The sequence below is a fragment of the Polyodon spathula genome, chromosome 19, assembly GCF_017654505.1.
Source record: "Polyodon spathula isolate WHYD16114869_AA chromosome 19, ASM1765450v1, whole genome shotgun sequence".
In the NCBI taxonomy this organism is placed as follows: domain Eukaryota; kingdom Metazoa; phylum Chordata; class Actinopteri; order Acipenseriformes; family Polyodontidae; genus Polyodon; species Polyodon spathula.
Genome location: NC_054552.1, coordinates 2,399,365 through 2,411,379, shown reverse-complemented (window position 1 = coordinate 2,411,379; position 12,015 = coordinate 2,399,365). Strand labels below are relative to the sequence as shown.

Genomic DNA, 12,015 nt, shown 5'->3' with positions numbered 1-12,015 from the left:
TTTACTGCAGCAACCTACAGCACTAGTCCAGTTATCTGGAATGATATGAAAAACACTGAGCTGCTGAGAAGCCAGAAAACGTGTGAGAAACAGCGATCACACTTAATGCGTTCTTCACACATGAGATGCGCGTGCTAAAAGGATAATGCATGAAGGTTGGTTTTGGTTGTGTGCGCTTATCTTCTTTAGAAAACTGTTTAAAATGTAGTTACACAGGCTAAAGCTTGCTCTTAATTGTTAGAACCATGCTGATTGGACAAAAAAAAAAATTCTTAAAGGTGTCCTTGCATTCTGTGCGCGTATTCTGTTGGACCAGGATTCTCATTGCATACAGTGTCTCATTTATCTACCTCAATCATTCAGAGATAACCAACGGATACTGCAGCTTTAAAATCCCCCCCCCCCGAGTATTCCTTGTTCTGTATGTGACGTTAGTGCCAGACTTCTTTTGAGACTGAACTCCATGAAGAATAGCATAGCAAACTAATTGTCCCACACTGCTATAGTTTTGTGCAAAAGATACAACAACCTGGGTCACGGCTCAATTTATTTTAGAACATAACATTAGAACATAAAGTTTACAGACAAGAGGATGCCACTCGGCACATTTGGTTGTTAGTAGCTTAATCATCGCAAAATCTCATCAAGCAGCTTCTTGAAGGATCATCAATTCTCTGTGTAAAAAAGCGCTTCTTATTTTCTGTTCTGAATGCCCCTTTGTCTAATCTCCATTTGTGACTCCTGGTCCTTGTTTCTTTTTTCAGGTCGAAAAAGTCCCTTGGGTCGACATTGTCAATACCTTTTAGAATTCTGAATGCTTGAATCAGGTCACAGCATAGTCTTCTTTGTTCAAGACTGAATAGATTCAATTCTTTTAGCCTGTCTGCATATGACATGCCTTTTAAACCTGGAATAATTCTGGTCCCTCTTTGCATTCTTTCTAGATCAGCAATATCCTTATTGTAACGAGGTCACCAGAACGGAACATAATATTCAAGATGAGGTCTTACTAATGCATTGTACAGTTTTAACATTACTTCCCTTGATTTAAATTCAACACTTTTCACTATATATCCAAGCATCTTGCTGGCCTTTTTTATAGCTTCCCCACATTGTCTAGATGAAGACATTTCTGAGTCAACATACTCCTTGGTCTTTTTCATAGATTCCTTCTTCAATTTTTGTATCTCCCATATGATATTTATAATGCACATTTTTATTATGCGTCTTCAGTGGCTGGGTGTAACCTGTGAGGATTACTTAGACATGGCGCTGCCTCAATAAAAACAGGATTTAGCCTGTTGTGTTTTGAAATCAGTCAAAAGCCACTTGCTGAATATGCACTGTAGCAGTTTGAAGAAGTATTTGCTTACCTAATCCATATAGTCAAGCCAACATATTGCCTCACATGGTTATAGATTTTGCTTAAGTACAGTAACTGCTAGCCAAGACTGCACGTTTTCATTTCATGTAATATATATATATATATATATATTATATATATATATATATATGACATATATATAATATATATATATAATTCAGCATATTATATTATATATAATTAATAATATTATTATTTTAAAAATTTTTGTGTGTCTTGTTTTTAAAAAAAAATAAAATAACAGTTTAAACAAAAACGTTTTTGTCACATCCAAAATCCCGTGCAAGGCCTGGAAAGAGTTACTAAAGGATTGTGATTCTCAATGATTTTCTGCACATTTCACATCTTGCTTGTGCACGCCCACATGTTTTTGTGGCCTGGACAATTCTGTTTTTTTTTTTTTTTTTTTTTTTTGACTGATCGCATTATTAAAATGTTTAGGTTTTCGTTACAGGTTAACTTTGAGGGCCATGCCGAGTAAATATTAGACCCTTTTCACGCCCTTCCCTGTCCCATGCTAACTGTCTCACTTTAAGCTTTGTGTGCCCCCAGGCCACCATATATAATTGTACACACAGAATCCAAATGAATTGTTTAAAAGAAAACACAGCACTTCAAACTGTCCATTCATACTTAAGAGCTTTCCAAATGTTACATAATAAAGAAACATGCTGCTTCTATTTAGACTGCTTGGTCAGACAGAACACACACACACACACACACACACGCACACACACACACACGCACACACACACACACATGCACGCACGCACACTCACACACACACGCACGCACGCACGCACGCACGCACACTGACACACACACGCACGCACGCGCGCATACTGACACACACACAGACACACGCACGCACACACACACACACACACACACACACACACACACACACACACACACACACACACACAGGGGCACACACTCACACACACACACACACACACACACACACACACACACACACACACCTCTCACACACACACACACACACACACACACACACACACACACACACACACACACACACACACACACACACACACACACACACACACACACACACACACACACACACACACACACACACACACACACACACAGCTTTCAAAGGGCACACTTTAAATGGAATATGTTTCAGATTGACAGAGCTCAGTGTTATAAAAGCAGTGCCCAAACAATCATTACCAAGAGTGCCCTACGTACAGAAGCCTCTTAACATTCGATAATGAAATTATTGCTGGGATTGGAGATTGTGCACATGACGCAATATACAGCATTAAAGCAATTTCTATTGTTTGGGTGGAGACCAATCAAATCAATCTAGTAAAATGATGAATGCTACACTGTCCCATGAAAGTGTCCTGATTATACCAGGCCCTCTGAAAAACAAGGTATGTCAGTATTTCAAGACAGGAAATAAGACTCCCATTGCATAACAGTTTGATACATTCCTGGTTTTACTGTGTTTCAAAATATCCTGACTTACACTTTTGCATTATCTATTGTTACATACCATAAACATTTGTACTTTTTTTAAATGACACATCTACATTCTATAAGCCCACTCCCATACTGTACCAGCACATTACAGTACCAGCACAATATAAACGCACTGGGAGCGTAATCAAAAGGTGCAGCAGTCCATTGGTCATTTAAAAGACCCTGTTACACCCAAAGCCGACCACAAATGTTACATTCTTTACCCTTGTAGGTCAGTGTTGGTATTCTGTAATATTATTTATAATATTTTGTTTTGTAACTTGGATACAGAAATGACACCAATGATCCAATGTAACTTAATAACCCAGGGACAAAGTGTTCTAGGGAAAGTTTCATCATTTCATCCTTATTTTCTGATATTTCTCAACTGCACAGTTTTGCAGTTTTTGTTTTCATTCACAGCTGTATCATTCTTTGACAGTGTATCAAAACTTCCTGCAACATAAAAATAATAAATCTGTTTCCTGGCAGTAAAGAAATCCTCAGTTCAACTGACAAACAAGCTACAGCACTCTGTGTACTCCTGCAAGTTCACAGTGCTTTGATAGACATGCTTACAATACTAGCGAGACAGTAGCATTAACAAGCGTGGGCTTACCCTGTGAACGAGACAATCTGCAAAAACTAGATCACGGTTAGATGATTTCCAAAAGATAGCTTCCTGACATCAGCAATCTGCTCTTTCTCTTCACAACACCTGGCCACACAGAACAAAACATTGCCTCTGCAAGACTTGTTCTGACCAGTCATGTAGTCATAAATCAGAATACCACTAAAATCTAGATATTCTTAAACGAGAATTATTATTAGAATACAAATTCACATTGTATTTGTACTTCTAGTAACAATCTACACATACACCAATACATTCCTAGTGCTTGGGGTGTGTGTGGGGGTGTGTGTGTGTGTGTGTGTGTGCACACTCTGCAAGTGTCACTTACCTCCTTCCAAAGAATCTGATCCCAGTAAAGGTTTTGCTACTGTGGCGGCGAACGATGGTCACTTTTTCGCTCTCTGCAAAGGAGGGCAGGTCAGAGTTGGAGGAAGAAGCAGAGGTCGAGGTCACCGCCTCCTCCAAATCCTTCAGGTTTTCACCGCTTGCCCCATGTTGTACATTTGGTGGCTGCTGATTCATTTTCCCCCTTCAATTGTATTACTCCAACAAAAATATGGTCTTTTTCATAGTCCTCATTTGGAATGTGTAACAGTTTCACTACTTACAGTATATAAATCCAGTGTAGTATTCTAATATTAAAACAAAAATCAACAGTTAGCTAGTTATTTTCCCCATGTTATTCTATATGCATCTTCAAACCAAAAAAACTGATTTTCCATTCTGTGGAATAAAATATATCCAGAGATATTGTATCCTGCATTCCAGTCCTGATGCACCACCAGGAGGTTAAAGACAACATTGAGACCAAACTCCTGTGTCCATTTCCAGTGTTTCTGTTTGTGCTGCAGGGTTCAGGGCTCTGGGCTTAGGGCTTGTGGCACAGGGAAGCACTGCCTGCTACAGGCTATCCCTCCTCTATCTCATGTTAATCTCTCGCTCTGCTTTCCTTCTTGTTTTGCCTTCTCCCTGCTGGAATATCAACGTCTTCATGCTCCCAGGCTCTCTTTCTACATAGGATTGCAACAATCCAGGAAGCGTCAAACAGACATGTAGCACGCACAGGACCCAAACATAGGTGCCTTTAAATGTGCCTTTTCTGTGTGTAAATGTGTGTGTTTTTCCCACTCTCATTCCATAGATTAACCCAGGGTAAAAGGAGGGTGTAGTTCCATCTGCTGGCCAGACATGGAAATGCAAGCAGATTACCATTTGGTTTTTTTTTTTTTTTTTTTTTTTTTTTTTTAAGGATGAAAACAGATTTGTGGAGTTGACATACGGATATGCCTATTTCTCAGGTCACCTTCACCTGTTCAGAGGGGTGTGTACCACGTTTCCATAATGCACATTTAAATATCTGCTTCTGGGTTGGTCCCTGCTTCATAATGTTTAGACAACAAGCAGGTTTTAGGTGCTGTCTGCAGATAAGAGACCTGTGAGTTTCCTCTCTTTTTCTGGTTTACAAGAGGCAAGTTGTTTCTGGTTTCTGGGTATCGCCCCTGCTTTGCATGGAAACCAAAAAATGCTTTCAAAATCTATCGTCTCCGAGATCATTACACACAGTTGTAGTGGAGCCTCACAATGCATTGTTTAAATAAAACACCACAAAACGATTCTTAGCATCTGTATGGAGAAAAAGCCCCCACCCCTACCCTCACAAGGCTGAAATAAATACCCTTCATGTAGAATCCTGCTGCAAGAATGCAATAGTCACCCTGCAGGTAGATGCTGTAGATAGGGGTGGACCAATACACTGAGGTCTCCTTACGAGTTATTTTGCTCACGATCTAAGCACTCCTCCTATCACAATAAGATGTAAAAGAAGTATCACGATTGCATCCAAAAACACAGAAACATTATTTCTGCCACCCCCATCCCCCTAAACTGCAAATTTGGTGTGGCCCCTTTAAGAAGGAGATTGAGTCTGTGCTGGCAGGAAGTGGTTAAAAGAGGCTTGTTCTATTCTTCACTTCAAATAGGCAGTGATTGCAATGCTGGTATCCTGCCTCAGGTACCTATTCCACACCCTGGCTTTATGGAGAAAATAGGACACTGGACAAAACTAGGACTCCAGTAAGGAAGTGCAAAACCTATTCTCCTTGCTATTTCTTTCATTGGAAATCTTAACTCGGTGCAAAAATACTGTGACTGCAATTTATCTGCATTCATCTGAACTTGGCATACAGCACCATCAGGTGGTTAAATGATGTAACGTGCTGAAAGACTAGACAAGAATACAATATATTTATGTATTTAATGGTATTTACACTTGCAAAATGTATCACGCACTTAATAAAGACAGAGATCGATTGATAGAGAGATGATTGGATAGATACAGTAGACATGTTGATACAGTCAGGATTAAAAAAAAGCCTAAACTGGCCCAAATGTCGTAGTGTACAAGCAGGCAGGTGGAAACCCTAGATATTGATAGACAGATAGGCTTACTGGGACAGGGTCTGTGGCTTTAAGTCAAACTTCCTTTAGTCATCTACCAGTAGCTGGGTTTTACACGTGTTACATGGTTTATCAGAGCTGTTAAGGTGGACAGAAAAGTATTAACATTGTTTCTTTGCAAAGCTGTACAGTTCAACCCTTGCGTTGCCTATTGCTAATTCCCCACATAGTCACAGGCATTGTAACTTTTGTTCTACTGTTTCCACAGCTTGTGGTCAACTTGTCCTTGCCTTGTTGTTACCAAGTCCTGGGCTGTCATTAAAAACGTGATTTGAATAAATCTAATGTTCATCACGTTTGGTGCACAAGTTGTTTGTTTGTTGCAAAAGGCTGCTCCTGACATTCAGCTGCTGGTAGATAGACGTTGTTCAGGGCAACGGCAGATTTAGATTGGGAAGAAGGCTCTCAGTTTCAGATATCTGTTGAGTTCAAACAACAGCTAAACAAAAAGGAGCAATTAGAAACCAAAACAAGCAACTGTACCTCCTGGCTTCTCACATAAAGTGTTTTGGACCCTGCTAAAGCAAGAACAAAGCAACAGCAATACAAAAAACAAGAACGGTTTGTTGCACAGTGGTCCATGTTTAATTTATGAGGCCAGTGTGAAGAAGTGTTAAAGAGTCATGCAGGAGACTGGAACAGCTACCATAGGATCTGTATTGACAGACGGGGTCTTAACCACTCGCACATTACCTGTTGTTTTCTAAATGAAGAACCCCCCCCCCCCCGCTGTTCTGTATTAAATGCTCTTTATACAGCTTTTTCTCCTTTTTGTTTTATTAGTCCCTCTGTAATCAACTCTCACCTCCCCTGCCCCCGTCTAATTTCTAACCATAAAAAAAGGATAAAAATCTTCACGAATAATTAAAAAGAGCCAATTATGCCACAAACACACGAGGCAATAAGAAAATCAAGCTGCTCACAGTTCACACAGGCTCTACGGTTAGCCGCGGAAGTGTTTTCCATCAGCCAATAGTCATATATAACATTTACACTACTGACATTTATCAGATTTGTTTGTTTTAAAAACAAATACTCTGGCCCTGTCCAGAAGGGGGAGGGGAGGGGCGCACACACACACACGTTTTCGTTTCTCTACACATGTTCCGTTTTAACTCCAAATGCAAACTCAAGCAACATGAAGTGGGAGTATAGAGTACAAGACAGCACATAACACAATAACACAAGGATCAGCTCTGTAGCCATCACACCTTCGATGGTACAGTACTTTCGAAGTCCACTTAACTGTCGGGGCACACATGCACTTGGATTGACATGGAGCAGAGGAGAGTCTATAGTAGGGGATATGTACAGCTGACCCAGTCTCTTATGGTAAAAGTATATCTCCTAGTGAGCACTTTGTGCAGACAAGAGGACTGAGGAGAACTCTTACACCATAAGGAGACAGGGTCAACTGTGCATCATACATTTCTAAATAAAAATAAATAAATCAAAACATACATAGTAAACGTTGTTAATGCTGTCTAATATGCAGACTTGAACCATTACAGTAAAATAAGATGTACTGGCATGGTCTTCATCTGGTGTTTTGATTGGCTGGTAGCCTTTCATAGACCTTTCAAGTGATGAAAAAGAACAACAGTGACCGAACACTGCTCCTTTAAATGGTGTTCCATCACAGGCCACCTCAGTGTCGCTTTCCATATTTGCATTTCAGGGATTGCAGGTTGCCATGGTTACTAGCTGGGCACAGATTGGAGAATACCCCTCCAGAGCCTCTCAAATTATAGACTCCAAAACCAAGGTCATTCCAGCATTTTATAAAAGACTGCAGAAATTAAAACAGTAACAAAAAAATAAATAAATAATAATAACAACAACAACAGACATTAAGAGAAGCTGATTGTGTCTTCAGTACCTACTGAAATGCTTTATTAAGACTACTGTTCTGCTGCTTGTTTTTCCATGAAATTAGAGTGCAAGATCTAGTAGCAATTAGCCCGTTGGGATAACACAGGACTGGATATGCACAGACAAGTGGAATGCAGCAAGCTTAAGGACTGTTCTGTTCTGAAACTGTGATTCTGTAACAAAGTTTTCCCATTTACCAAGTTTCCACAGTTGCACAAGGTGGAAGTTTATGAAACCATGTAGTGACTATGTTTGTTATCACTGGTGCCCACACCTTTTCCAGGTCTATGACGTTGTATACCACACGTGCAAGACGAAAGCAGACAAAGCGTGTGTGTCTCGCAAGAATACCATATACATGTCACTACAAGGTATTGTATGTGAAGGGAGGGGCCGCTGTGTGAGTGTGGCTTTTATTGGGTGATGCAGATGGAATCTGCAAAACTGCAAAACAGAGAAATTGCAAAACAGAGGGACTGTCTGAAGTAAAAAGTTGTTAAGAGTTGCCAGTCCTACCCTGCTCCAGGCATGTTGTTTATCCTGGTATTCCCTTATTTTATGCATAGTGTTTTTGCAGTTTTGCCACGCTTTTCCCATGGTTATACTATACCATCATTTACTCTGGTTAGCTATGTTTATTAATGTGCTTTATCAAACCTTGCTATTCTTTACAAGGCTTTCTTTATTGCAAGTTACTATTCTTTTACTATGGTAAGCTTTTATAAGTCATGAGAGGACTCTGCAAAAAAGATTGGGCCTGCACATAAGCTACAAGAGTGTGCCAGCGCTTTGTGCTCAAGCAAATTCAGGAACAAGCAAAACACACAAACACACAAACACACACACACACACAAAAACAACCTGCAATGCGAGTGGCAGAAAGCTGTGGCAGCCGTCAAATTTACATTTTCAAATAGGAAATGATGTCATGAAAAACAGAGGCACACAATTACAGTTTACCCACAAACCACTTCCTGCTATTCTTGTATTAACTGAAGTTATAGCAAGGTGTTTTTGTTTGTGTGTGAGAGAGAAAGTCACTACCAACTGAAACGGCTCACTGAATCTAGTTCAATCCACTGAGCTAGGGATGCACGTGGTTACACTTTATTCAAACCTATTAGCAGCAGCTACACTTAGAAATCTCCTGAGAGCATCATCTCATGAACAAAGACAGAAATAATTTAACATACAGTTCCTTGCTTGGTAGCAGAAATCCCAATGGGAAAAGAAAAACAGCAAACAGAGTTTAAAAAAAAAAAAAGAAAGTCACCTGGTATTCTAGTTCTGTCAATCTCTGTTAAGAAGTCTGGAACCGAGTGCTAACAAATATGATGCAAGAGAGAAACTGAACGCATTCTACAGCATGATCATAAAGGACACAGATTCAATTCATCTTTAACTGCGAAAAGGCTATTTTAGGAAAACACACTTTTTTTTTTTTTTTTTTTAATTGCACTCAAGAAATGGTGTTGTTACGGTTACAGGCTGCATGTTTGACAGCAGCTTCCGTTCCTGCTGGGACCCACCTGCCTGGCAGACTGAGGACCAGCTTCTCGTGTGAATAAAATGACCAGTTATCTAGGACACGTGTTACACACACCAGCATGGATTTTTATGACAATGAAATAGGGTGTATGGAAGTCCCAGTGGCTCCAATTCATTTCTTACTATATAGATACAGCTGGTGTGTGACACATGTGTATATATATATATACACACACATATAGGGGGAGGGGGAGAGAGAGAATTTACAAAGTTTTTAGTTGAGCAGCTCAAAAGCATATTTTCTAAGGTTGTTCCACCAGTACCACTGTACTAACACCTCCCAATCCTGTTAATAAACAAAACAGAAATATTGTGTTCCATTTGGCAAACATCCTGACTACCAACTAAACAAACGTCATTAATCCAATCTGAACTCTTCTGAAAAATGCTGAAGCGCTATTAAAGGTCATATTTAAATGGTCGTTTTCTCCCAAATGGAATATACTTTAAAGTCCCGTTTACAAAAATATGTAAAAAAAATAATGCAAATGTTGTCCTTTTCTCATGTATACTGAATAAAGGAGTCCATTTTTGAATTATATAACTTAATTTTGCATTCTTCAGCTCAACAAAAATCAATTCAGGACTGCAAGGGTTAAAGGATGGTTAAACCGAGTGTGCCATTCCCCCCCCAGAACTCACGTCAAAGAAAAATTACTAAATAGAATCTAAACACATGAACGTCGCTGGGGCCACTATATTTAAATAGTTCCCTAGGAAAAAATGATTGCGCAGGTCATAAAACACAGTCATCCTAAATTGAGTTCAGGTTCAAACTCAACACAGTATTAAAATGTACGTCTGTAATGTTAAGTCAGGCTGCACAGTGCAAGGTGCAGATGACGGTGGAACCAGGCTGCTTGAAACATCCTGAAAAGCAGAGATTGGGGCTCCACCTAGTGCTAGCCTTCTGTAATTGGTTGTTTATGCTGTAAATGGGTGTTCACAAATGCTTCAACATGAGTTCTTTAAAGACCGTCGTGTTTTTCATTAAAAAGTGTAACAAGGAAATTAATTTATGAGACCACATTTAAAGCCCACAATAAGATAGTTCACCAGGCAGTACTGCACTGCAGCTCACATCCAGGTATTACACAGTAAATGTAAAACCTCGCATTTAAACCTGTCAGTATGGCTAAAAGAGCCCGCTCCACTAGCCAGGCTACCTAGTGGAATGTCACAATAACAAAATGAGCATTCCGAGCATGTTCCCGGAAACTGGATGAAATCCGCCTGAGCCCCTAAGACTGTCGACTGACACCAGGACATGTGCTGAGCACGACAGGGTAAGCGCAGTTAATCCTTCAGCCGTCCAACTGCAACACGAGTCAATGAGGAACAAGCAGAGTTCATCACGAAAGAGTAAAAGCAGCCTTGAGTTAGGAACTGTCTAAATAGATAAAAGTAACATCCCAAGCAATAAAGCAAGCTGTGGGGGGTGGGACGGGGGGGGGGGGGGCCCACTCAGGCCCTCGTCAGCCTTGCGACAGCTGAACAGTCCAGAGGGGGAGATCAGATAAGCAACTGATTTTTAAAAGGCGTCACATTAACTCAATCACTCAATCACAAATGATTAATTTACATGTACGAGTTTCCTTGCATTCTCAACAAATTGAAGCATTACATGTATATTTTATACAATAGGTGGATGCACAAAATTCAATGCGTAACAAATAACACCCAGTCTTGCAGTGCGAGGCAGTGAGTCAGTACCAGACCATTTAAGTACTGTGATATATTAAGAGCAGTTAAGAGTGTGAAGTTTACAACTCTAAAAAAAAGAAACCAGGTCCTTGTTAAATCTTAAGCAAGAGGTGTTCTGAAATACCTCTTATCCAGTTTTGCTGGTGGTGTCGGGGGGACGTTCCATTTCTTTTTCTTCCACATCTGTCAGCAATTCCTGTCTCCGAGCCTTGCGCTGGATCCAAGGCTACTCCACTAGCTGGGGCATAGCTTTCTGAGCCAAACCAGTAAGCACAAACAATCAATTCTTCTAATTAGTTCTCTGGCATTCGGAGTGCTTTTCTTCTGTTAAAAGTTGAGCTTCTTTTTCCAGTTCCTCTTTTTATGACTTCCTCGTGGATTATGACACTATCTGGACAGCTGAAACACAGCTTTCTCATTGAAAAATAAATAAATAAATACAATCTTTATCTTTTCAAACCAACCTAGTAATTATAATGATGAGGATCTCTGCCCCATCCCCTCCGCGATTTCTTATTATAACATAAATGTGACTTCTGTTTTGCTGAAATATCGCAAGCACCAGAGTACTGCTTTACATTCTGATGTTTTTCTGCTTCACATGGGGTACATCTTGTGAAAGCCACAAAGGACTCGGCATGGACTTGCATTTTTTTTTTTTTTTTTTTTTTTAGTTGTTACTTCCCCAAGCATGACAGTGCAAAACTGTGGTATTCTGCTCATTTACATAAGACCACGCGTAGCTAGAGGAAATCGGAAGACGGATTGGAAATAAACTGGTAAGTTTTTTTCGCAGAATCACTGACTGTCAATGTACTGCTTTTGCCTTTTTGTGCGATAAAGGTTTTTGAACTTTTGGGCTAGTTACAGTGCCTGGTCTACCACTTCTGCAAAACTCTATGCTGCAAAATGTGAGAATCAA

General features: G+C 40.0%; 1 protein-coding gene across 2 annotated transcripts in view; it reads right to left on the bottom strand.

The window, feature by feature from the left end:
• Positions 1-11,711, bottom strand: part of dgkza (diacylglycerol kinase, zeta a) — a 107,424-nt gene extending 95,713 nt beyond the window's left edge. The window contains exon 1 of one of the 2 annotated variants that reach the window (XM_041218706.1): positions 11,218-11,711. In XM_041218706.1, coding sequence (XP_041074640.1) covers positions 11,218-11,276 — 59 coding nt within the window. In that variant the 5' untranslated portion in view covers positions 11,277-11,711. Of the gene's footprint in view, positions 1-3,840; positions 5,368-11,217 lie in introns of those variants that run through there. The other variant, XM_041218705.1, reaches the window with a different exon arrangement.
• Between the last annotated feature and the right edge of the window lie 304 nt (positions 11,712-12,015).